The sequence below is a fragment of the Syzygium oleosum genome, unplaced genomic scaffold (assembly GCF_021117445.2).
Source record: "Syzygium oleosum isolate NSW1041296 unplaced genomic scaffold, Sole_v2.1 Sole_v2.08, whole genome shotgun sequence".
Taxonomy (NCBI): domain Eukaryota; kingdom Viridiplantae; phylum Streptophyta; class Magnoliopsida; order Myrtales; family Myrtaceae; genus Syzygium; species Syzygium oleosum.
Window position 1 is genome coordinate 4,078,474 of NW_026607492.1, and position 24,554 is coordinate 4,103,027.

General features: G+C 40.2%; 3 protein-coding genes across 5 annotated transcripts; all 3 read left to right on the top strand.

Moving 5' to 3' along the window:
• Positions 1-292: 292 nt before the first annotated feature.
• LOC115687350 (eukaryotic translation initiation factor 2 subunit beta) lies at positions 293-4,405 on the top strand. Its single transcript, XM_030612876.2, has 10 exons — positions 293-398; positions 873-922; positions 1,479-1,587; positions 1,712-1,767; positions 1,866-1,920; positions 2,001-2,092; positions 2,550-2,695; positions 2,940-3,082; positions 3,689-3,774; positions 4,169-4,405. Exons 2-10 carry the CDS (start codon positions 878-880, stop codon positions 4,244-4,246), a joined length of 810 nt encoding a protein of 269 aa, XP_030468736.1. The 5' UTR covers positions 293-398; positions 873-877; the 3' UTR covers positions 4,247-4,405.
• Positions 4,406-6,487: 2,082 nt separating this feature from the next.
• On the top strand, positions 6,488-11,055 carry LOC115687475 (uncharacterized). Its single transcript, XM_030613080.2, has 7 exons — positions 6,488-7,289; positions 7,383-7,419; positions 7,777-8,013; positions 8,107-8,154; positions 9,387-9,832; positions 9,967-10,028; positions 10,719-11,055. Exons 1-7 carry the CDS (start codon positions 6,988-6,990, stop codon positions 10,832-10,834), a joined length of 1,248 nt encoding a protein of 415 aa, XP_030468940.2. The 5' UTR covers positions 6,488-6,987; the 3' UTR covers positions 10,835-11,055.
• A 1,328-nt stretch (positions 11,056-12,383) lies between these two features.
• Positions 12,384-24,469, top strand: LOC115687445 (DNA-directed RNA polymerase 2B, chloroplastic/mitochondrial). 3 transcript variants are annotated; one of them, XM_056313672.1, is made up of 19 exons: positions 12,384-13,549; positions 14,497-14,724; positions 14,864-14,997; positions 15,079-15,145; positions 15,335-15,393; positions 15,511-15,628; positions 15,810-15,923; positions 16,053-16,184; positions 16,281-16,697; positions 17,211-17,261; positions 17,936-18,006; positions 19,590-19,674; positions 19,865-20,017; positions 20,222-20,296; positions 20,377-20,466; positions 20,550-20,597; positions 22,684-22,798; positions 22,886-23,080; positions 23,663-24,469. In XM_056313672.1, exons 1-18 carry the CDS (start codon positions 12,599-12,601, stop codon positions 23,065-23,067), a joined length of 3,090 nt encoding a protein of 1,029 aa, XP_056169647.1. In that variant the 5' UTR covers positions 12,384-12,598; the 3' UTR covers positions 23,068-23,080; positions 23,663-24,469. The 3 variants fall into 3 exon arrangements, with proteins under 3 accessions (XP_056169647.1, XP_056169648.1, XP_030468884.1); XM_030613024.2 differs by having other exon boundaries at positions 12,385-13,549; positions 22,886-22,989; XM_056313673.1 differs by lacking the exon at positions 22,886-23,080.
• The last annotated feature ends 85 nt before the right edge of the window (positions 24,470-24,554 follow it).

Genomic DNA, 24,554 nt, shown 5'->3' on the forward strand with positions numbered 1-24,554 from the left:
TCGAAAGTTCGTCCCGCACTAAACTTACGCCTCCGAGGACACTCGAAAGTTTGCAACAAAATTGTTCCTAGGGGGAAAGTGTATTATTTAAGTATTTTTTCCAATCTCTATAAACTCAATAAAAAAAATTTCAATAACTTTGTGTATAGCTTTTTTTTTTTAACATATCACCACAAGTTATAAAAAATATTTCAGTCAAGGAAAAAAAAACAAAAAAAAAAAACTCATATGGTGGGACAGACTCCAATCAGATCAACAGGCCCATGGGCCTCAAGGATGGATTTATATTTCCCTAGGGTTTGAGTTTCGCACCTGTTTTGTCTCTTTAAGCTCGCGCACAAGCTCTTCTTGCTCTCCATCTTGTCGAACCTGCGATTCCTTATTCTGCGTTAGCTCCGGTACGTCGCCGATCTTGGCCTTCGTCTTCTGCGCTCCATGTTCTTTCTTGAGAATTTTCTGTAGCTTTGTTATTGCTTTCGTCCGAAGACAGCCGTCGACAAGCTTCTTTGCTTGGATTAGGTTTGATCTTTGTCTTTTTTTTCAAGAATCGAACGACGGCGCAATCTGTCGAAAAATCTGTTCTTTCGATTTGAAACTGTTAATTAGATTGGATTCCTTTATTGGGTTCTCTTTGTTTTTGCGAATTGAAACCGGTTTCGGAAAAGCTAGGCGGACGCAATTTGTCCGGACTAGGTTTCTGTCTTGTCGGGAAATAAATCAGAATTGTTTAGATAGGGGTTCTTGCCTTTCTCTGATGCTGGTAAGTTCTTGTGTATGAATTTCATGGCGCTTGTCTCTTGTATTGCTCATGTCTTGTTCTCCACTTTGTGATTGCTCTTTGGTGCCCTCACTCCAATGCCTTTTTTCTGCAGTAGTTATGGCTGACGAGAATTCCAGCAATGTCAAGGAGGAGGTGGCGGAAGTAAGTTTACTTTTCTCTTTAATTATCGGAAGATATATGCTGAATCATGGTATTTCAATTTATGCGAGTTTTGCTTTTTTTTTTTTTTATTGTTTATTGAAGTTCTGCCGCCTGAAGCAGCAGATTAGATTCTTTTATCAGCCAAGTAGATGACAAAGCTGTTGCTTTAAGCGATTGAATGATTCGCACTCACGAGGGTGATACTTTGGATGAGCCTCGGAGATTAGGCTTGCCACTTGTCAGAACTGAATGATAGGGTTAGGATGTCATTGTGGGGAAGGGTTAGTTTGTCTCTGAGTAGATGATGATTACCTTATAGAAGCATACGACATCACTTGATTGTTTTGTAATCAAATTGCGGGTTTTTTTGCAGTAGCACATGCTTTCTTCAAAATCACACCAGTCAACTGTATAATGGCAATTTCTGCTGCTTTTGTTATTTGCTATTTCAGTACTAGATAGATGTCTACATAGCTAGATGTACTGTGGGCCATCTCTATTGGTAGGTAATGGGCTGTCTGAGATTGCAGTTTACTGATTTTTCCCTGCATTGTAGCTTGCCCCATTCGATCCTACTAAGAAGAAAAAGAAGAAGAAGAATGTGATTCAGGACCTTGCAGATGATTCGGTGGATAAGTTGGCTGAAAAAACGGAGAATCTGTCAGGTAAGATGAGTGGACGCTCATTATTTTACTGCAAGCACATTTTCTTCTACAATTGATGAGACATATTGTAGTGCATTCTCCTTAGCTTTTCAGTCTAATCTCCTCTTTTAATCACTTTATGCAGTTTCTGATGGTCTTGATAATAGTTTTGCTGGTCTGAAGAAGAAGAAAAAGAAACCAGTGAGTCTGGAGGCTTTTAAATATTTCAATTTCAATTTCAGTTTAGTGTGAATGGCAGTACTGCAGTAGGAGGTATTCACTTGTTATGACTCTTGTAGGTCGAGACTAGCACAATGAATGATGAAAATGAGGGGCCAAGGGAAGATCATGATGGTAAGAATGCTTCACGATAAAGTCTCATACAGAACATGTGTCTCCAAGTATCGGAACTGATTTCCTCTTGGCACTTTTAGATCATCCTGGGGAGGATGATGAAGGAGAAGGAGCTCCCCTTCAGGAAAGGTACCCTTGGGAAGGCAGCGATAAGGATTACGAATATGAGGAGGTATATCTCTGATAATGATGTTAATTCTGATTGTTATAGGTATGTGCATATGTGGGGTCTTCCCACCCCCTCATACCCCCTCCCTCTCCTTTCCTCCGAGTCCCCAGGTATTCTATTGCCATGAACAACAGTGTCGAGATTGTATTTCCTTCTTCGAGTCTACTTATGTTTGTGTTCTTTAATATTTTGTTGTAGCAGTGCCCCTAGCTCAGTCAGCGTATGCTTGCATGTGTTTGTCGTGCTGGTTATATACGTGTTTACAATGGTTCTTCCTTGTTTGTGTTTTTAATGCTGTGTCCAATGAGCTTCCCTTCCAACCAAAAAAAAAATGAGCTTCCTTCTTATATCTCGAAACTTCCATTTCATGTGGCCGAAGCACTTGAGTGTGATCTATCTCTACCACAGTTTCTTTCCAAATGAAATGCATGGCCTTTTTTTTGACGAACTTCTTTTTCAGCTTCTAAGTAGGGTGTTCAACATTCTTCGTGAGAATAATCCGGAGCTTGCGGGAGATAGGCGTAGGACAGTTATGAGGCCTCCACAAGTCCTACGTGAGGGAACAAAGAAAACAGTCTTCGTGAATTTCATGGATCTTTGCAAGACGTACGTTTACCTTTATTACTTTTACCCTTTGCATGCTAGAATTCATGAGGAATTCATTAGCATTAGTAGCTAGTTATTGCTTTGATATCTATATCAGTAGCTAATCGGATCTCTGCGTGTGCTCACATTTTACTTATTTCAACATAAGCCTCTATATTTCCTTTTCCAGGAAAGTGATTATGGTTTTTCTTTTCCGGCTATTTTGAGCTCAACTTCCTCTTCTAATTTGGGAATTGTTACATAGGATGCATCGACAGCCGGACCATGTGATGGCCTTCTTACTAGCAGAACTGGGAACAAGTGGATCTCTTGATGGACAACAAAGATTAGTTGTTAAAGGCCGATTTGCCCCAAAGAATTTTGAAGGAATACTGCGACGATACATCAGTAAGCAACTTACCGAGGCAATATATCATGTTTTCGTATGCAATGAATGACCTTTAATGGTGGTTTGTGCTGCCTTGTTTGTCTGGCTTTCTTGGAGATAGTACACACATTTTGAAATGATCTGGCCGGCAAAACTAATTCTTGCATTTAGATGTACTTTTTACTTCCCTTTTGGATTTCCTTTGTGAAAGTTCTAAGAACTTCTGAGTCACTATCAGCATGCAAAGTGGAGATGATGCAGAATAGATTATTACTATCTATGTAAGGATTTGTTTTTGTTTTCTTTTAATCAACATGGCAGTTAGCACTTTGGATTAGTCGGAACTAGCTTTTGGTTTGCATCAGTCTTTCCAAAGCAATTGTATATCTGAAGCAAGCTTTATCTCACCCTTCATTTGGTTATTATTTTCTGATAAGTTTTGTACAGCACTTTACTTTCACCCTTTATCTAGTTCCTGTTTCTGATAAGTTTTGTTTGCTCCTTTCTGTTTTCCTCCTATAAAGCACATCTTGCATCCTAGTCTTTGATATATATTTATCCTGGTATATGTCATTCTTGTTCTAAGACATCGTCGCCACTGACAACATTCCCCTCTTTTTAACTAGATGAGTATGTTATCTGCCTTGGATGCAAGAGTCCAGACACAATACTTTCAAAGGAGAATCGGCTTTTCTTTCTCAGATGTGAGAAGGTAAAATATCACTACTGCTATACATTTTTGGTATTTCAGTCAAATATCCATTTAAGAGGACTCTGTTTCTCTATAATTGCAGTAAAGGACTTATTCTTGTTTTTATGTTGGGCCGCCTGTTTTTGTGGCTGCCTTTCTCTTTCAATTATTTTATCTGAGACACAGGAAAAGAAGGAAAAGTTCTGTAGCATGGTTACCTGCACTGGATATTCTTGAATGAGTAGAAAATCACAGCATATGTAATTTGGTTTATATCGTTGGAATGTTAAGTTGAAACAGCAGCACAAATAATTGTCTCGGCTCTGCACCCCTCTCTCTCTCTTGTATTGCCAATATAAAATATTAAAATCTCTTGCAGTGGTTAACATCTTGAGCGCCCTTTCTTGTTGGACAGTGTGGTTCTGGACGATCTGTTGCTCCAATTAAAGCTGGATTCGTCGCTCGTGTTGGCCGAAGAAATGCTGGGACTTGATCTCTCAAACTTTTGTTTCTCTTCATGCAATAATAGATACGAGTCTTGTCTGTTCTTGCCTCTTTTTTTCCCTTTTTTGGGATGGTATCTATTATGTGTGTTACTCCATGATTTTGACTGACACTACTAAATTAAATGTTATGTTATTGTGGATGTGAAGATCTTATGCAGCAATTACTTTTATTTGGCTTCTTTTTTATAATCTTGGTGAGGCACATGCTGACATTATCGGCTTGATCAAACATCGGGTGCATGATGTATGATTTCTTATGTTCTGTTCCGCAGCATGTGCATGCTTAAGCTAAATTGATTCCATGGCTTGACTATTAAGTTATATGAAAATGTCATTGGTTACTGGACTTCCTGCGAAAGAATGGCTGTAAAGCAATGATAATGACCGAAAAAAGATTCGGGCTTATGTTATTCGGGTAACACCAAGTGATGAAGCTTTTGCACATTCTAGTTGACAAGATTGTATGGACATTTCTTACTCTTCTTAGCTGCTGACGAGCCAGCGAATGGCAACTTTAGCTTAGATAATCTATTATGGTTCATGAAGATGGCTTTGTGGGGATAAGCAAACTCTCTCTCTCTCTCTCTCTGAACTCAGAGCATTGAAACTTGATGAATTATCCATCTTTTTCAGACTTAAGCTGTGAGTCCTAATGGCTCACTTCAGGTGCCATAGAAGGCCCATCCCCATGTAGGGGGCCTGTATAAAACTTTTGATTCTAGCTTGTTCTACTCCTCGGGCAGATTCTTTAGGCTTGAGCGGAAATTCCAGGGATGGGATCATGGGACTGAATGTCAAAGAAAATATCAGAAGCAATGAATGGATTGGCGTTGGCCTCTTCAATTTTTAATCTTGCTTTGACCCAACTCAATGTCGCCTTCCCATTATGACCAATCCTCCCTACTTGCGTGACTCTTGGAGTAAATGTGTGTGGATCCATTTTCGTTTTTGGCTTTTTCCTTGGACGATTGCATGTATCTTTCAAGCACCCTGTTCCTGATAAGGCATCCTTATGTGTTGGTCGTCATGTATCCACTAATTGAATTCGGTCATTGGCGAATTCTGTCCATACCATTTCTTGGGAAAGCATGAAATAAATATCCGACTTAAGTTATCATTATTGTTTGAATTATGCGTTGGAAGAATCCATCTCTCGCGAGACAATGACGAGGTCATTTGATTTTTAGTATCAGTGCTGAAGTCAAGTACTGTCTTTTTTATTGTTAAACCCTTTCCATTAGATTGCTAGCAGAGATTGTGGACTTACGTACTGTCTTTCCTTTTTCCTTTCCGGTTCCTTTTTCCCATTCTGTCTAGTCAAGCCAAGATCCAAACAAGCAGATCTAGGCTGATAATGGATGGAGGGGGAGAGATATTAAATACAAAAGATGAAAAAAAGAATGAAGAACTCGACATAAACAATGGAATCACAGCCAGGGCAGTTGCAGGAGGTGTCCACCCTTCTGCCCACCCATTTCTCTATTATATCTCTTTGGTCGGAAACAGAAGAAATAGAGCTGTCCAATGTCTTCAGATAGTCCACTTCCAGCCGTTACACGGATCCAAACAAACGAGGTTCAAAAACATGAGAAGAAAAACGAAACAATTTGATTAGCATAACTAAGTAATTCTTCACATCGAAAAACAATCAGAAAACAGATGGAGCTGCTTTCAATGGAAACACCACAGCACCCAGTGCATCTCCTCCATTGCCAAATTGGTAAACTCATCTTTGATTCGGATCACCGCATTCACGCATTTACTTGCGATCGCCACGGAGTAATCTCGAATACAGCGATACTCGAGCGGATGCGAGACGAATTATCATGTTCAAGAAGGATGAATCGGGTAGGCAAAAGATTCCTCTCTCAAAAGGTTGAGTGTTCGAATCCCGGGCGCCGCAGGGTGACTTAACCGGTGGCACGTGTGTGGTGGCTAGCACGTGTCGCCCCCAAAGTTTACTCCCCGGTTGTCGGCCGTGCGGGGGTTCCTTGGGTTATAAAAAAAAAAAAATCGGGTAGTCAAAATATTCATTTTTTAAGATTTTTGGGTGTTGGGGGGAAGAGACAAAACACTTGTGATGAGATCAACCCTTAGCCCCCCTCATTGCGAGAGAATAAAAAATTGAACAGAAACGAGTGAGAAACAGCTTCTCTGTTCACAACATCAACATCAACATCAACATCAACATCCCACGCTGTCGCCAAACCAACTCCCCAAAGACTTTGATAATCAACTCAAATCAAATCAAATCAAATCACGGTGTTTCTCTCTTGCAGATAAAGAGAGAGAGGGAAAGAAAATTTCACATCACACGTGCCACCTTCCATTTCCACGCCGGGAAATCCTCAGGCACTTTCCTTCTCTTCTTCTTCCTCCTCCTCCTCCTCAGCACCCCACCCTGCACTTTCTCGCTCCCCCACCCCAAAACAAGCCCAACCCTAGAAAGATCTCCCCCACCGCTTTCTCTAGCTCGCTTTCTCGCTTCCCAAGCACTTGCCCTCGAAGCCCCTCCTTCCACTCGAGTGGCATCACTGTTCAAAACTGGCCCTTTTTGTGGACCTCATGATCCACATCTGAATTAAAATCTCAGACGCATCTCTCTCTCTCTCTCATGGGTCCTAATCAAAATCTGTCCTTTTAACCGTTTTAAGAAAGAAGATCCCATTCCACTGTACTTGCGAGAGGACCCACCAATTAGTTTTGCGCTGAAGTTGCGGAATTTCTGATGGGGGCGATGACGTCGGCGATGGCGGCCAAGTTCGCGTTCTTCCCGCCGACGCCGCCGTCGTACGAGGTGGCGAGGGACGAGGTCACGGGGAAGCTGAGGGTGACCGGAGTGAGCGTGAAGGAGAACGTCGACGTCTTGAGCTTGCCCACGAAGAGAGGGAACGAGATCGTGGCTCTGTACATAAAGAACCCGGTGGCCGCGTTGACCGTGCTGTATTCGCACGGTAATGCGGCCGATCTGGGTCAGATGTACGAGCTGTTTAGTGAGCTCAGTGTGCATCTGCGAGTCAACCTTATGGGGTTAGTTTGTTTCTTGGGTTTTTTCTTTTGTGTGATTTTGTGTTCACTTGATAGATTAGTTTGGTTAATGGTGTGTTGGTTGATTTTTGGAAGGTATGACTACTCTGGATATGGCCGGTCCACCGGAAAGGTAAGGTGATTTGGTTTCCTCATGCTCTGTCTGTTTTTGTGTGGAGAGGTGAAAGGGTTCTGGTTGTTACTGTCTCACTAATATGTGAACCATGTGTTTCCTATTTTATAACACTGCTTGAAGAATAGCATATAGCCCATTGGAAGTGTGGATGTTAGATCCTGTCTTCCTTAATTAACCATTAATGGAGTTCTCACAAAGAATAGCATATAGCCCATTGCTGAGCTGAATGAGCTGTGAGTGAAAGATGAAAACCAAAGTGGGCATTCTTGTTAAATTGAATCTGTCTTGTATGGGATAAGTTTTGCCATGAGTTTCTGTTGAGGGGAGTTTTCTGATTAGTTCTGCTCTGGACAGCCAAGTGAGCAGAACACGTATTACGACATCGAAGCGGCTTATAGATGCCTTGTAGAGAAGTACGGGGCGAAGGAAGAAGATGTTATCTTGTACGGGCAATCGGTCGGCAGTGGACCAACTCTTGATTTGGCCACCCGGTTACCAAGACTGAGGGCTGTTGTCCTCCACAGTCCGATTCTATCTGGGCTTAGAGTCATGTATCCGGTGAAGAGAACATATTGGTTTGACATTTACAAGGTTTCGTATTATCTCTGTGAGTTGATTCTTTGTCATTTTTCTTTTCTTCGCCTTAATTTGGTTTAGTGATTGCCTTCTCCATGTATGGTGCAGAATATCGACAAAATACCATATGTCACCTGTCCTGTTCTGGTGATACATGTAAGTTTTTCTATGAATTTCAGATGTGAGGCTTTGTTATGCGAAGTAGCTTTTGATGTAAGCTTACTGCGATAAGATCTTCATATTGCGAGAGATGTCACTATGGATAATTACAACTACTACCTAAGTTTTTCTCGCTTAGAGACTTACTCAGCTAGCCAATGGGATGATCTTTTTTCATTAGTGTAAATTGATAGTTATGTTGATGGTTAACTACTTCTTGCACTTGATTGAGTTTTACCATATTGCCTTGTGCATTTGATGGGCTACAGGTCATGCTTTTTATGATTTTTTCACTTTCCTGTATTTTCTCTACAGCAAGATTGTCGAGCTTGAAAGTTTGAAAGAATTATATAGTAGTGGATTAAGAATCCCCTTGCCTGTAACACATGGGAATTTATATAGTAAATTATGAAGTTCAGTGACTTCTATGATTGCGTAAAGCATGGGGATGTCGTGGTGTAGAAAAGTCAATGCCATTTTGTATCTTTATTGGAGTTACTTTACATTTTTTAGGGGCAAAAAGAAGAGCCTACTGTTTGTAGGAGTAGTCATGAAGGGCATTATAATCCGTAAAGCAGCTAGTTCAATTAGTGTTCTAGAAAAAGTAGATCATGATGCACATATTTTCTGCAGAGATTAATGATGGAAAGTATCTTTTGCATTACAACTTGCAATTTTGCAATTTTTGACGTGCCACGTTTTAGATGAGAGCCTCGCATTATTTTGTTCTTTTAGTTGAATTTTGTGTGCGTGTTTTCACCTTCTACTGAACCCTGGTGTAAATGGCTACTTTGTGTTTGAGAGCTTCTGTAAATTGCTTGGAGACAAATGTTATCTCCACTGGGCCGTTTTTAATGCTGTCACTAATGGCATATCTCAGTTCTATAATACTTTATTTGTCTATGTCATTGGAATGATTAGTCCTGTTGAGAGAAAATTGAATGGAATGTTATGCAATGGACTTTGGAATAAGTCATAATTAATGTGTATTTTTTACTTTCTTTAGTTAAGAGACTTATCAAGTCCACCCTAAATCCCACATTTTACATGGCTGCTGAAATTTTGAACCTTGTTTCTTTTGTTAAAATGGAAAACTCTTGGTTTCTATGCGGCTCTCGAATTTTTGTTTGGTGAAGGATGGACCGTCAACTTCTTTTCAGAAAACAATTTAGACATTACAGGAAATATAGCGCAAACTTGCTAATCCAGTCTCGGCATTTTGGATGTAGGGAACGACGGATGATGTGGTGGACTGGTCCCACGGAAAGAAGCTGTGGGAGCTTTGTAAAGAGAAGTATGAACCACTATGGATCAAAGGGGGGAATCATTGTGACCTGGAACTTTACCCGCAATACATAAAGCATCTTAAAAAGTTCATATCAGCCATCGAGAAAGCGCCTCATTTGAGGAATAAACCTGCTCTAATTGGAGATCAGCCAGAGAACCCTCGGACTAGCACGGACTTCAGAGAAAAATCCAGATCAAGCACGGATAAACGAGAGAAATCGAGGCCTAGCACCGATCAGAGAGAGAGGCCGAGGTTAAGCACAGATCGAAGGGAAAAATCAAGAGCCAGCGTTGAAAAAAGAGAAAAGTCACAAAAGAGTGTAGAATTCCCTGAGAAAGTAAGTAATGGCACCGATCAGCCAGAAAAGGCGAGGAACAGCATTGACCGGTAAGCTTTAGCTATATAAGTATATGTTCTGAGTTGTTTATGATTCTGTGGAAAACTATTCTGCATCTGCAAGTGGCCACTTGAATAGGAGCATGTCATCTTGACTTCGGTGATGCCACTGTTTTTTTTTGCAGTTTTGGAGGCATAGTGAGATCAAGGTTGCGCAATATAGATTGCTTCAAGCCCCCGGCAACAGGTGTATGATGAAGGAAGGTTTAATTTCAAGATATTTGGAATGTATTTATGCATTTCGTCAATTTAATTTATTTGTTGTCGGGTAATTTTGAATAGGAAAATTAATTAGGCTAATGTATGAAATGAATTCAACAGGCAAGTTATTTATTTCAAATAGTTGTCTGTCTTGCAAGTATAAGGAAAAGAAATATTTTCTTATTCAGATGAATAAAATTGGATCTCTCTCTCTCTCTCTCTCTCTCTCTTTGTGTGAGCACGGGAGCATGGGTGTGTGTTTTCGTCTTTTGGCATTGGGGGGTTGTCGATCTTGGAAAATAGTCCAAGCAATCGCTAGCATCTCTTGTTCGTGCAATGTATATGGATTTTGCCATTTAACCTAAATATGCCAGTGAGCCAAGCTTTTTATGTTATTTGTTCAAGTTTTGAGTTCAGCTCGGGTACCTTTCGAAGCAATCTGAGTATGCCTTGAGCGCTGCCCGAGCTTATTGAGTGTATAGTTAAGTGTTAAAAATACTTGTGCCTCTACTCTTTTCACCATTTACTGGCTTCTCTCTAATGTTTCTATGACCTGAAGCCCAGTTGCAGATAATTTTTCTGCAGAAATTAAGTTGAAGGGGTTCATTCATCTTCTGTTCCTTCTTGCTTTTGTATGTCCAGTCTGAGGTTTCAAGCCCTTTTGTTCTCCTTTCAGGTCGATATTTCTCTTACCCTATGGCTTGTTCTCAAAGGAGAACCGATGTACGTGGATTGAGGCTCCTCTTGCATGGTCGAACCGGGCAGTTATTCAGATTGATGAAGTTTCTGTAGTCTGAGTTATGGTTGTAGACTGTAGATTATGTACAGTAGGGTCGTCTTCCGCGTGTCTTTGAATCTAGTTCATGTGCTGCTAGGATTTGCTTGTTTCTGAAGTGTTTTTTGTTTAGTTAGTTATATCTGCGGTTTAAAATCTGGGAAGAATGTACACAAAAGGATCTTGGGTATGTTTCGATAAAGATAATGACATAAATGGTCCTTTAACTTTGGCTTAATATGCAATGTGGTCCTTGCACTTTTAATTTGTTCAATGTGGTCCTTGAACTTTAACTCGATATGCAATGTGATTTCTAAACTTTTAATTTGTTCAATATGGACCTTAAATTTTTGGTACATATTCAATTTCGTTCCTTAATTATATGAAAATGTTTAATATTGCTTTTCCATTAATTCATGGATCAAATTGAACATTTTCATATAATTAATTAAAAATTCAGGGATCACGTTGCGTATTATGCTACAAATTTTAGAAATTGAGTACACTTATCGCGAGAAAAATCAGTGCATGGAGAATTTTACCATCTCTTTATTTGGGCCATTTAACAAGTGTTTAAGGGTTATTTTTTACAAAATCTGTACTTGGTGGTTAATTTCTTACCGGGAGGAATCATTTGTGGTTGACTGAGGATCAATTTCGAGGGCACCGCAGGTCAGATTTATCTTGAGCGCATTGAGGATCTTTTCAAAATGTTGGCCATGTATGAAAATTGAATCCGATTCAATCAAAAGTGTAGTTGGCTGGAAAAAAGAAGTTTAGTTTGAGTTTTGTTTGGAGCATTATATATTTGAGTCGAGTCGGGTTTGAGCTGCTTTCATTAGGCCTAGTGTCGGGCATATCATATCGAGTGTGGCTCTGCTTGCATGCACATGCCTGAATGAAATTATTTTGATAAGATACGACATAGCATGGTACCAAATGAACATGCACGAGACAGCGCTTTCATTAACCGATGGGCAAATATACAGGTGAATACTACGACGCTTGAGTGAGATACATGGGGGTACGAATACTAATAGTTGCATTCCTTAAAAATGACATAATTTCACAGCCAAAAAACCATTAAATATATTTCCAATGAGTAAATAAGTTAAACCTCAGAGAACTTTTACTCGAGTATTATAAAATGCCACATGAGTGTCGTCCATGTATAAATTGCTTCATTAGAAAAAAGAAACAGTTATTTCTTTTCCATAAATCCGCAAGAGAAGGAAGCTTTGTTAATAAGAGAAAATGACACAAAAAAACGGCACAAATGATTTATAAACTTTGGCTCAATGTGTAATGTGGTCACTGAAATTTCAGTTTATTTAACGCGGTCCCTAAACTTCACCTCAATAGGTAATGTGATCTTAAAGCTTTCAATTTATTCAACGTGACCCCTGAACTTTTGACATATATTCATACTAGTCTCTATATTGTGTGAAAATAATTTATGTACAGTATTAGATTAAAATTCAAAAATCGTATTAAATAAATTAAAAATTTAAGGATCATGTTGTATATTAAATGAAAGTTGATGGACCATTTAGAAGAAGCAGGAAAGGAGGGGAGAAACCGGCATGAGTGTGGCGACACAGCCAAAGGTTCAAGCAGGGTTTTAAGGTCGGCGCGGCTGCTCCTACCTCCTCCTCCTCCTCCCTACTTCTTCTTCTTCTTCTTCTTCTTCTTCTTCGTCGCGCCGCGCTCTATGAAGTTCCCTGCCGCTACGCCCACTCCACCCTCGCTCTCTCCTCCTCCTCCGTCTCTCTTCCACTTTCATGTCCATCTCTAAGCCCCCCATTCCCTTCCTCGCCGCCTCCCGTTCCGTACCCTTCCTCCCGATCGCCGCTCGCCGGACCCCCCGCGTCCGCCCGTCCCCGGTCATGTGGCGGACCGTCGCCAGGCTCGCCGTCTCGGGGGTGCCGAGGCGGGTCCCCGCCGCCGCCGCCGGCTCCCGCCGTTGCTCCCGCGCCTGCAGCTTCCTCGGCCTCCCTCCGGAGCCGGCTGCCGATTCCGGTAAGCTCAGGCTCAAGGAGTTCGAGATGGGGCGGTCGGTGGTGGGCTTGGGTTTTCCGGAGGTCCTCCCGCGTGGTCGGGGCGGGGAGGTCTCGTCGAATGAGGATTTCGCGGGGCGGCCCAGCTTCGGGCTGGGGCTGAATGGGTTCTGCCCCAAGGGGTACGCGAGCGTGGCGGAGGCCGAGGTGGTGTCTTCGACGGATGTAGAGGAGGACGTCTCGGTTGCCGAGGAGGAGGAGGTGAAGGAGCTGTTGGTGGAGATGACCAAGGCGGAGAGGAAAGAGAAGGTGTATTGGAATAGGCAGCGGAATTTGGCCGCCAGAGGAATGGGGAGCACGAAGTATCACAGGCTGAGGAGGAGGCAAGTGAAGGCCGAGTGCGAGGCGTGGCAGCGGGCGGCCAATGAGTATAAGGAGCTGTTGAATGATATGTGCGAGCACAAGCTGGCTCCGAATCTGCCGTATATGAAGTCTCTGTTTTTAGGCTGGTTCGAGCCTCTGCGGAATGCCATTGCCGATGAGCAAGAGTCCTACAGGTCGGGCAAGAGGAAGACTGCTTATGCGCGTTTCTTCGATCAGTTGCCGGCGGATATGATGGCAGTGATCACGATGCATAAATTGATCGCGCTGATGATGACTGGACGTGAACATGGCCATGGCCACGCCCGAGTTATACAGGCAGCTTGCACGATAGGCGACGCGGTTGAGCAGGAGGTAACCCTGTTTAATCTATACTTTTATGCCGCTAGTTGTTTCGATTTTCGCAGCAATTTGGTACTCCTGAATTTCTTTGTTTATTTTCCTTTTCAAATAAAGAACCGTTCTCAATGATTCCTGTGAAGGGAGGTTTGCATCTATATGGTAAGACATACTTTTTCCCTCTAGCTGTGCCGAGTTGATATGTAATAACTGCAAACTACTTAGACCAACTTCAAGACTGTCGTTAATATCTAGGTTTTGTAGCCCAAGGAATTGCAGAATCTAATAACTTCTCAAATGCTTTTCCCATATTTTACTTTAGAAAATTGTGGCGACACACCTTCGTGAATTGATGCTAATATAGATGTCCTTTTGTTTTTACTATCTGAGCCAACCATCTTCTCGTGGCTGTTGTTGCTTGCTCATTTTCATTATGTTTTATGCCATCAAGAGTAATGGAAGTTTCTGTTATCAATTTGTGATTGTGCCATGAAATGGAAGGTTCACGTTAGAACTTTAGAAGAACTGAACAAGTGTGAGGGTTTTTTGGGTAAAATGGCTGTCATCTGGTGTAAGCGACCCATAGGATGTTGGTGTGATAAGTGGACTCCTCTTCCCCTCCCCTCCCCTGGCCGCAATAATTGGGGTTTTTTTTAGGAGCGGTTTCGTTCTGATTATCGTTTTTCAAGTCATTGTGGTGGAAATGAGAGAAGCGTGCATGATTGGGTTGCTGATATACATGTTACTCATCTGTATACATGAATACTGAAAAGGATGCAATCCCATGGTGCATATGAAGAAATCAAACGTCAACTTTTCATGATCTATATATAGCATGTATCTTTTTTTTTCATGTGCCCCACGCCAGCTAAACCATAAAAATATGGTTCCTTGGTTATGCCTTGGGCATAATTTTTCCTCCAGACTGATTTCTTATCATCATAGCTTCTGCAATTTGTCAGGTTAGAATACAAAGTTTCTTGGAGAAAACAAAAAAGAAGAAGGTAAAAGAAGATGATGAGGACAGAAGAGATGGAACAAATGCAGCATCCCAGGAGCAAGAGAAGTTACAAGAGAAGTTAAGGCACAAAGTCACTGATCTGATAAAAAAACGTAAATTACCGGCTGTGCAGAAGCTAGTGAAGGGACAGGATGATTTGAAACCCTGGGGCCAGGAGGCGAAAGCTAAGGTTTTCTAAGAACTTTACAGTTACTGCTGTATGTTTATGTACTTGTGAACAAACATGTTGCTTGGGGACAGTAAGTGGTTATCTATTTCTTTTTCATGAACTTTGTATTAACGAGGTATTACTTCCGTTCATTTCTCAGGTGGGAAGCCGTCTGATTGAGTTGTTGATACAAACTGCATACATACAGCCTCCTGCTAATCAATTGGCCGAAGATCCACCTGATATACGGCCTGCATTTGTGCATACGTTCAGGACTGTTACAAGAGATAAAAAGTGAGGGTTCGTTTTTCCTTTCCTTTTTGGTGATTGTCAATGTAGTTCAATCTTAAATAGGCATTTTTCTTTTAATCCCAGGAGTTCCAGCAGAAGATATGGTCTTATCCAGTGCGACCCATTAGTTCTCAAAGGCCTGGAACGAACAGTAAGTAAATGCACTTCTCATCTCCCATAGGATAATGCTTCCATGCTACTCATAGATTTTTCCTTGGGGAAAGGAAGTTGTAGGTTTTTACTTGTGAGTTGCTTTTTAGGCCGATCTTCTTCTTTTTAGGATGTAAAATGAGTTATGTTTCTTCATTTTCAATGAATAATATCTTTGCTATTTGAGCAGGCAAGACATATGGTGATTCCATATATGCCGATGTTGGTACCACCCGTCAAGTGGACAGGGTATGTTTTCAATCCGACCTGATCAAATTTGCGTTCCTTTTGATTGCATGTTTCATTCTGAGGTGACGGTTTATTGACAATGGCATTCATCCCCCCCCCCCCCCCCCCTTCTCTCAGTTATGACAAAGGGGCGTACTTGTTCTTACCTTCTTCCGTCATGCGCACGCATGGAGTTAGACAACAACGTGAAGCGGTTAAGAGGGCCCCTCTGCAGCAACTTCAACCAGTATTTGAGGTTTGCGAAAGACCAAATATTATTTTGATTCATTAAGATACTTATATAGAGGAATGATCCAGGTACTATTAACATCTTAGTGTCATCATGTCCGTTGCACATTTCTAAATATATGAAGAAATGTCTTCACAGCTCCTTTGATGACTATTCTGTTGATCGGTTGTTATAACAAATTTTACAGGCTTTAGATATATTAGGGGCTACTAAATGGCGTGTCAACAAAAGATTGCTTTCTGTTGTGGATAGGATATGGAATAGTGGGGGCCGCCTTGCGGATCTTGTGGACCGTGATGATGTAAGTCATATGAAACTTATTTTGCTAGAACATTTATTCTGCACGTAACTTCTTCCTTACCAAACTATTTCCGAAATAAAGTGTCAGTTGAGAACAAGTTCCCACTCTTTGTGAACTTTGTCATGACAGATAGCTTTGCCGGACAAGCCAGATACTGAAGATGAAACACAGATAAGAAAATGGAAGTGGAAAGTAAAATCCACCAGAAAGGAAAACAGGGAGAGACATTCACAGCGTTGTGACATAGAACTTAAACTTGCAGTAAGAACACACTTTGCAGTCTCATTGAAAGAATAAAGAAAAAGAAAAAAAACACGGCTTTTGCAATTGATGCCAGCAGTTACTTTCGCCTTACAGGTTGCAAGAAAAATGAAGGATGAAGAGGGTTTTTATTATCCTCATAATCTTGACTTCCGTGGTCGTGCCTACCCCATGCACCCCTACTTAAATCATCTTGGTTCAGATTTATGTCGTGGCATTTTGGAGTTTGCTGAGAGTCGCCCCCTTGGGAAGTCAGGCTTGCGCTGGCTGAAAATTCATTTAGCCAATTTATATGCTGGTGGAGTGGACAAATTGTCTCATGAGGGAAGATTAGCATTTACAGAAAATCACTTGGATGACATATTTGATTCTGCTGACCTGCCTCTTGAAGGAAAGCGATGGTGGTTGAATGCTGAAGACCCATTCCAATGCTTGGCCGTTTGCATTAATCTCACTGAAGCTTTAAGAAGCTCTTCTCCGGAGACCTTTAGATCAAATATACCCGTCCACCAGGTGTGTGAGCAGTCTTCCATTTATCGGCTGCTTTTAGAAATTTTCTTGGCCCTTGCAACGCGATGGGAACACAAGCAGAAGAGATGTGATACTTCATGCACAACTTTGTGAATATTTTCTGAAGGGCAAAGAAGCACCAGTTAGTTGAATGCAAGTTTTAAATTGTTCAAAATACTAAGAGGAATTTAGGAAGCACGGTACTTAATATAAAAGAGAAAAAGGGAAATTGCGGTAACTGGAAGTGTATGGGAAGGGAAGTACCCAGATTGCTGCACCGTGTATGAGAAAATTCTTTGATGTTTTTATTTTGGTGAAATTATTGTCATTATGTTCTTTGTTGCTCAGTTTTGTGAATTGACAATAACTTGAACCAAATTTAGTCATTTCTTTTGAATGATTTAGAAACTGACACTTGTTATTCTCAGCGCAAAAAATACAATCCCCCCCCCCCCCCCCCCCTCTCAGATTAATGATTATATACTTGTCTAAATTATCGTTTTCTTATTTCTCTAGGATGGTTCCTGCAATGGTTTGCAACACTATGCTGCCCTCGGAAGAGACAAGGTAATAGCTCTTTCCTTTTTCTCAAAGTTAAGTATCAAGTTCTGGTGTCTGCTTGTATATCTCTGCAGATAGAAGATAACTCTAGATAACTCTTATAACCAAGAAGTAGTGTAGGCCTTATCGGTGTTATGGGTCAAATGGGACTCCCAAATTAAAGCTTTATGTGCGTTTTTGTATCAGTTATTTTCTATGCTTTGTACTCTCTTCTGTCCACTTTGATTATCAATGATTAGAACCTTAATCAGTTTAAAGTTAAAATAAGGCTTTGTTATGGAAGAATCCGTAGAACTTTTCTGCTCTTGTGATGGATATCATATTTGTTGTACTTCTGTTGATCATGCAAGTGTGGAATCACTTCCTGCTAAAGCAAAATATTGCCATGATGTCAGGTGTTCATGTTGCACCTTGTACCTCTCATTTTGGGTTTCTATTAGCACCTAATATTTTTAGCACATTGTATCACATCGCCTGGCCTTGTGAGAAGTGCATATATACTTGATGGCGAAGACGACCGAGACATCAGAGGATAAGGATAGTTCCTTTCGGTTGTGTTTGTTTATGCTCAATAATCCAAGATGGCTATCACATCTATGCTGCATGCATATGATTGTGTGATCTGGCTTTTATAAACCCTAAACCTCTTTGAGATTGATCAAGGAAAATTCTGCATTCAGTTGGGTGCAGATGCTGTCAATTTGGTTGCAGGAGAGAAGCCTGCTGATGTTTACTCGGGAATAGCAGCTCGGTAAGCCATTTTCATATTCATGCAGCCAGCCTTTTCTACTCCGGTGTTATATTTAAGGGAGCTGCACTTTCTCTGTTAAATACACATTCTGACCTGTTCCTGGACAGTATCTGCCACTTTGACTAAAGCTGTAATTAAATACTTTTTGTTAATTTCGTTGTAATTATTGTTTCTTAGAAAAGATTTAAGAAGTAGCTTATCATATTTACATACCGCCCAGCTTGTATGCTAGAGATTATGCTGGGATCATTATTTTCTAGCTTGCCTACTAGAAATTACACTTCGGCTCCGTTTGTTTTGCGGAAAATGAACAATTTGGAAAACATTTTCCTAAAAATGATCACTCGTATCTTTTTTAAAAATAAATGAACAAAAAATATTTTCATCGTCCACAAAATTGTTTAAACGTAAATTGTTGTCGATAATGAAAAAATTTTCAATTGACTAATTATTTCAAGCTATAAGAATAATCTTTTTCAGGAAAATGTTTTCCAAATGTTCATTGTCCGCGAAACAAACGGAGCCTTCATCAATCTTCCTTAACAAGTTGCATTGACGCGACAGTTGATTTTGGATGAATCTCAGAGAGTGAGTTATACTGTGTCATTTGTGATTTGACTAAAGTGGAATACATACTCTGTTTAAACCCTGAATATCGCCTCCTGTTAAAGGTGTATATCAGTCCCTTTCTATATACTGAGAATGAATATCATCAAATGAGCTAATTACATGCATCAGAAGCCATGCTGCTTGTGTTACCGGAATAAAATAGGTAATTCTGCCTTCAAAATCAATGCAGCATTCATTCACTGAGAAGATGGACTTATGTTTGTATAGACCATAATGGTGCAATATAATTTTCCCTATTTTATTTGAATCTAGAGGTTTCTAGGTCAATCTGTACTTAATTACTTAAGTTATGGTTAACTAAACTTCCATTTCCATTGACCCATGCATATCAAGTTATTAAAATCATGATGCAAATAATAGTTCTAGTTACTTGTTAAAAATCTTCACCCAATATGGAACAAATGGTCACCACTGATGATTTTAGTATAGGTTTGAGAATTTGTGGAATTGAAAATCAGGAATTGGAAGAAGAGGACAAAGCTTACTGTAAGTTCTATAGCCTTCATTACATTGCTGTGTCAGTATCAAGAGTTAACTGAACTAGTGTTTTCTGCTGCCAAGTACTTGATGGGTCTGTCTCGTATCCTCCAATCCATTAGAGGATCTGTTTATGTACCTTAATTGTCACCATGAGTTGAAGGATAGGTTGAAAAGGTGTGTATAATGTAATTATTAGGTAAAAATAATCTTATCGATGAATCTGAAGGGACGATGAGTGTGATAAAATAGAAGCTTTCTACTTTTCTGCCTTATATTTCTGTTTCTTCATGTGCATCTTTTTCCCGTGTTTTTTTTAATTAATTTTGCTGGAATATCTAGTGCAGTTAAGGTTCAAAACTATTAGCTGGTAAATGTTCTGCTTCAGTTTTGTCATTTGTTCTGTTTGTGTCCTCCATGTGCTCTCTTGATAAATATACTTGCAAATGGGATGATCGGATGTTTCCCCTGTGCAGAGTACTTGAAATAATGCAAACGGATGCAAAAAAAGATCCGGCTGTGTTTCGAGATGCATTGCACGCAAGAACCTTAATTCATCAGGTCCAGTCTCAACTTTTGGTTGGGGTTAACGATTAATTGTTCTGATAAAAGATGATTGTATGCTATTATTCTAATACATTCATCAGTTAGATGAAAGATGATAGGACTAGGAGTGCTATTCAGGTACTTCTGCCATAAACCTGATATTCTCTAGTAGTTGACAGCTGACGCTCATAATTGGGCATGCCAGGTTGATAGAAAGTTGGTGAAGCAGACAGTTATGACGTCTGTATATGGTGTCACTTATATTGGTGCGCGGGATCAGATAAAGAGGAGGTTGAAGGAACGTGGTGCGATTATGGATGATACAGAACTTTTCCGTGCTTCTTGCTACGCTGCAAAGGTAGGGGTGATTGTACTGTTTATCTTCGTTCAGTTTTGTTGCTGTGGTTGTTTGTGGAGCGACACTTGTTGGCTATTTGTAGTTATTGCAAAGCCATCTGAAAGTAAAATGAATTGATTGATTGATTGTTGGCTTAACATGGATATGGATTGAAGAAAACAATGCTGTTGGAATGACAATGCTGTGACATTTATGGTTGTGCAGACCACCTTAACTGCTCTAGGGGAGATGTTTGAAGCGGCAAGAAGTATTATGAGCTGGCTTGGTGACTGTGCTAAGGTCACTGTGTTTTTTTGTCCTTTTTCAATTTATACGAGTCTTCGTTGGTCACTGACTTCAATTTTTTTTTCCTGAGGCAGATTATTGCATCTGAGAATCAACCAGTTCGGTGGACAACTCCCCTTGGGCTTCCTGTGGTGCAACCTTACCGTAGAGTAGGAAGACATCTTGTGAGTATCTTTGTCTTTGTTTCTTTAATAAACTCGAAATATGCAAATCCCAATATGAAGTTTGAGTTTTTAAAAATTTTCAGGTTAAAACTTCACTTCAGATTTTGACATTGCAACGAGAAACTGAAAAGGTAATTGTTTTTCAATATTCCATCCCCTTCCTGCTGTAATTGATGTAGATATCCTTTGTTGTGACTATCTATGTATCATTTACCTATCATCTTGTACTCATCTAAACAAGAATTTTCACCACGATCTTGTTTGCTCGAGGATCTCTTTAGTGCATAGAAATCCTAAATATTGAGTATAAAGTAACTTGTCAGCAATAAGAATACTCCACTGGAGTTTAGCAGTCCTAGTATTACCATTTTGATGAGGTGTAAGGGAATTGATGGGGCATTAAGTCATTGACTAAAAGTTTAGGTATATTTGACATTTGCATGAACAATTAATCTTGCTATTGAATGGCCTTTCTAAATCTTAAGTTGTTAGAGAAAGACGGGGTTGATATTTGGGAAAAAGCCACCAAAAACCCCAAACTATGCCCACTGTGACACATTTACCCTAAATTTTTTTTGTGTGACACCAAAAATCTCAAATTTGTACCTGCGTGACACATATATCCTTTATCAAAGTACCATCAATGAACATTGTCAAAAATCTACCTACATGGACAACGGAAGGCAAATGGTGTTGATATGGCGCCCGCGTGACTTGAGCGAAATAAGAACAACATTGTTTTGGCTGGAAGCTTATCTTACGAAACCTTAACGGAGGGTAAATGTATCAAATGAGTATAAGTTTAGGGTTTTTTGTGTCACAAGAAAAAGTTATGGTAAATGTGTCACAGTGCGTATAATTTGGAGTTTTTGATGTTGCAAAAAAAAGTTAAGGGTAAATGTATCATAGTGGACATAGTTTGGGGTTTTTTGTGGCTTTTTCCCTTTATATTTTCTATATTTACAAATCTAATTGAAGAAACTATCTCGGAGATTCTGTAGGACGTGTAGATCAATTAGTGTGAGCAAAATAATGGAACTCGTAAGATAATCTTACATTTTTCTTGAAAGGATTGCTAGCCTGTGGGGTCATTCTACAATTGTCGGTTTAATTGCTAAGTCGTGAAATTATGCATCGTATAGCAATTTTGGCTGTGCTTTTCTGGACTATTAGCTTGAACAGTTACTTAGTTGAGGTTCCATATTACTATTATGAACAGCGCATTTAATGTGAAGAATATGATGAACCAAGCTCTCTCTCTCTATCTCTCTGCGCGTGCGAGGGGTGTTAGGCAAAGTCCCACGACCTATTCCAGCCATGCTTGCCTTTCAATGCTTTCATAATCAATTAATCATTTGAATGAGAAAGCAACCATTGATGCATCAGTGTGTCTCTCGCGGAATTGCTGTGCAAGTACCAATATTGGCGACGCATGCTTTCCAGTCTGGTTTTGCGAGCATTAATGCAGGCGCGCCATCAATTTCTAGCCATAGTAGGAAGTTCAGAATGTTAAATTTTTTTTTGTTTAGTACCTGTGCTATTCTATATTGTCCTGTCATTCTATTGTCTAGCTAAATATTTGAGGTAGTGTAGAGGTCGAGCCTTTTAAAGGAACAATCTGAAGTACCTTATGCCCTAGGATTGTGCTAAAGTGAGGCATCATCATTCAGCTAGTCAAATTTGATCAATTAGTGATGAAGTGGTTTTGGATTGGAGAAGGATATAGATCTACTGTCCCACAAGCCATGTCTACTCTGGTACGAAAGAAGATATAGGTGTTAGTACTCAATGAAGAGTAATTAAAAGTAGATCATTTCAGGATCTCCGCTTTTTTTAAAACTAGTTGTAAGTTGTTCAGAGGCTGAAAGTGACTACTATTGGCATCATTTTTGGGGTTTGGTGGTTAGTTGATGGTGGCTTCGTGATATTTCCCGAATAGAGCTTTTCTATGACTTGAAGAGAAGAGTTTTGGATATTTTGCAAAATTCGGAATGAGCAAGTTTTAGGATTACAACCTGAATCTTATGCGTTGCACTGGGTTTTTCCCTGTCTTTGCCTTCCTCCTTATTTCTGTGACAATCATGTTGAGTTTCTGGTTCTTGATTACAGCCAGGGTTTTCACAGATTTCACTTTTCCCATGATAATGTTGAGATTAAAATTGAGATCGAATTTTTTGGATTCTACCTTAGTTTCTGGCTGCTGGTGATTACTTGTAGGTCCTGACCAAGCGTCAGAGAACAGCTTTTCCCCCAAATTTTGTGCACTCTCTTGATGGTTCTCATATGATGATGACAGCAGTTGCCTGCAAGAAGTCAGGGTTGAACTTTGCAGGTTTTCCCCGAGTCTTCCTTATATGTGACTTCCTCATTACATATTTGCTACTAATGTGGTTTTGGTTATCAATTCATATGATTGCAGGGGTTCACGATTCCTACTGGACACATGCATGTGACGTGGATGAAATGAATAGGATATTGAGGGAGAAATTTGTCGAACTTTACGAAACTCCGATCTTGGAAAATGTACAGTATCTTCCTTGTTGGATATTCTTTATTTATCGAAAAATGGAATATCTACTTGGGAAAAAATCTTTTTTCTAGAGTTTTGATCGGAGTAAGTTGACCTTTTTTAAATTAACATTAGAAGCCTTGGAATATTATCATCTCATTTATAGGTCTGTTTTAAAAGGCACAGCATCTTGAAAGCCTGAACTGACCCTGGTAATCCGGTCTGATTTTTTCACATCATACCCAGTAAAATTTATGTGTGGAATCCAGAGTAGTATTTTTGAGCTAAACCAAGATTAATTTTTTGCTAATTGCTTTGCTGTTTCTTTTATTGTGTACAATCTCCCGGTTTTTTTAGTAGGCACGGCAAAGTTCTACACAGCACTGAAACTCATAGCACGAACTTGCTTAGTTGTGCATGCATGCATCAAAAGTGGACACTTGCGCATGCACGTCTGGGTAAGCTACACACACATGTTTTCCAACCCGTAAAGGAGAAACAATAAGGATAGTTGTTTGTTGGTTAGTCACCTGCAAAAGTGGAGCTCTTTTACTAGTCAGAAGCTGTCCCTTTGCATATTCTTGAATTGGAAGTCGTTATAAACATTGAAATCCAAATATATACACTTTTCTTATACATTCGTCAAATACGACCTCAATCATCTGATCCTTCTTTGTTTGGGTGCAGTTGCTGGAGAGCTTTCAGAAGTCTTTCCCTTCATTATCTTTTCCTCCTTTGCCTGAACGAGGAGACTATAATCTAAAAGATGTTCTCGACTCGCCTTATTTCTTCAACTAATCCAGTATGAGGATTTCAATTTGTACTCAGCTGGCATGGCCCTGTGCCCCTATGGTAGCAGCCATGTTGCGTGACGCATATCACTATAGTTTGACTTGAGGGTTGTCAAAAGGTCTCCTGTAGGAGTTCTTGCATCATGCAACGTGTACATCGTGTACGTGTCCGGAGCCATCGGATCTCTGTCCAGTTACTATGATATGTTGGGCCTTGGTATCGAATTACATCAGACTTCACCAGAAGTCAGCTGTCCTCATCTAGACAGGCATGAGTTGGATCTCAAAAACTTGAAAGTTCAGCCGCCTTATATGCATGGAGATACCGAAATCATGACACATACAAAACTTCCAAAGTGATGAGAGTACCGATCATGGGATGTCAGGCTTGACTTGGGAATTTGCGTCTTGTGGGGAATGTCAGCCTCTCTTTCTTCGGCCAGCACTGTGGATGAGATCCAGGTATTTTACTAGAGAAGCCAGGCGATCTACGAGGATAAGAGAACTCGTCCTGCTTTCCTGTGCTTAGGGACTGTCCCGCTACTATCTGTAATTGTCAAGTACATATGTTTAAAGACTTCTTGTGGTGCTCAGGACATATGCCATCAGTCACTCTCTCAATGTAAAGTGTAGAAAAAGGAGGAATAAGATTTGTTGTATCATGAAACTCATTGTTTTGTGCATATGTAAAAAGGTTAACAAATTTTGTTGGCATGAGTGAAAATCCAATTTCGAGTTGCGGAGGCCCTTTTCCCTTTCTTATGTTCTTTGACAAAAGTATCAGATGG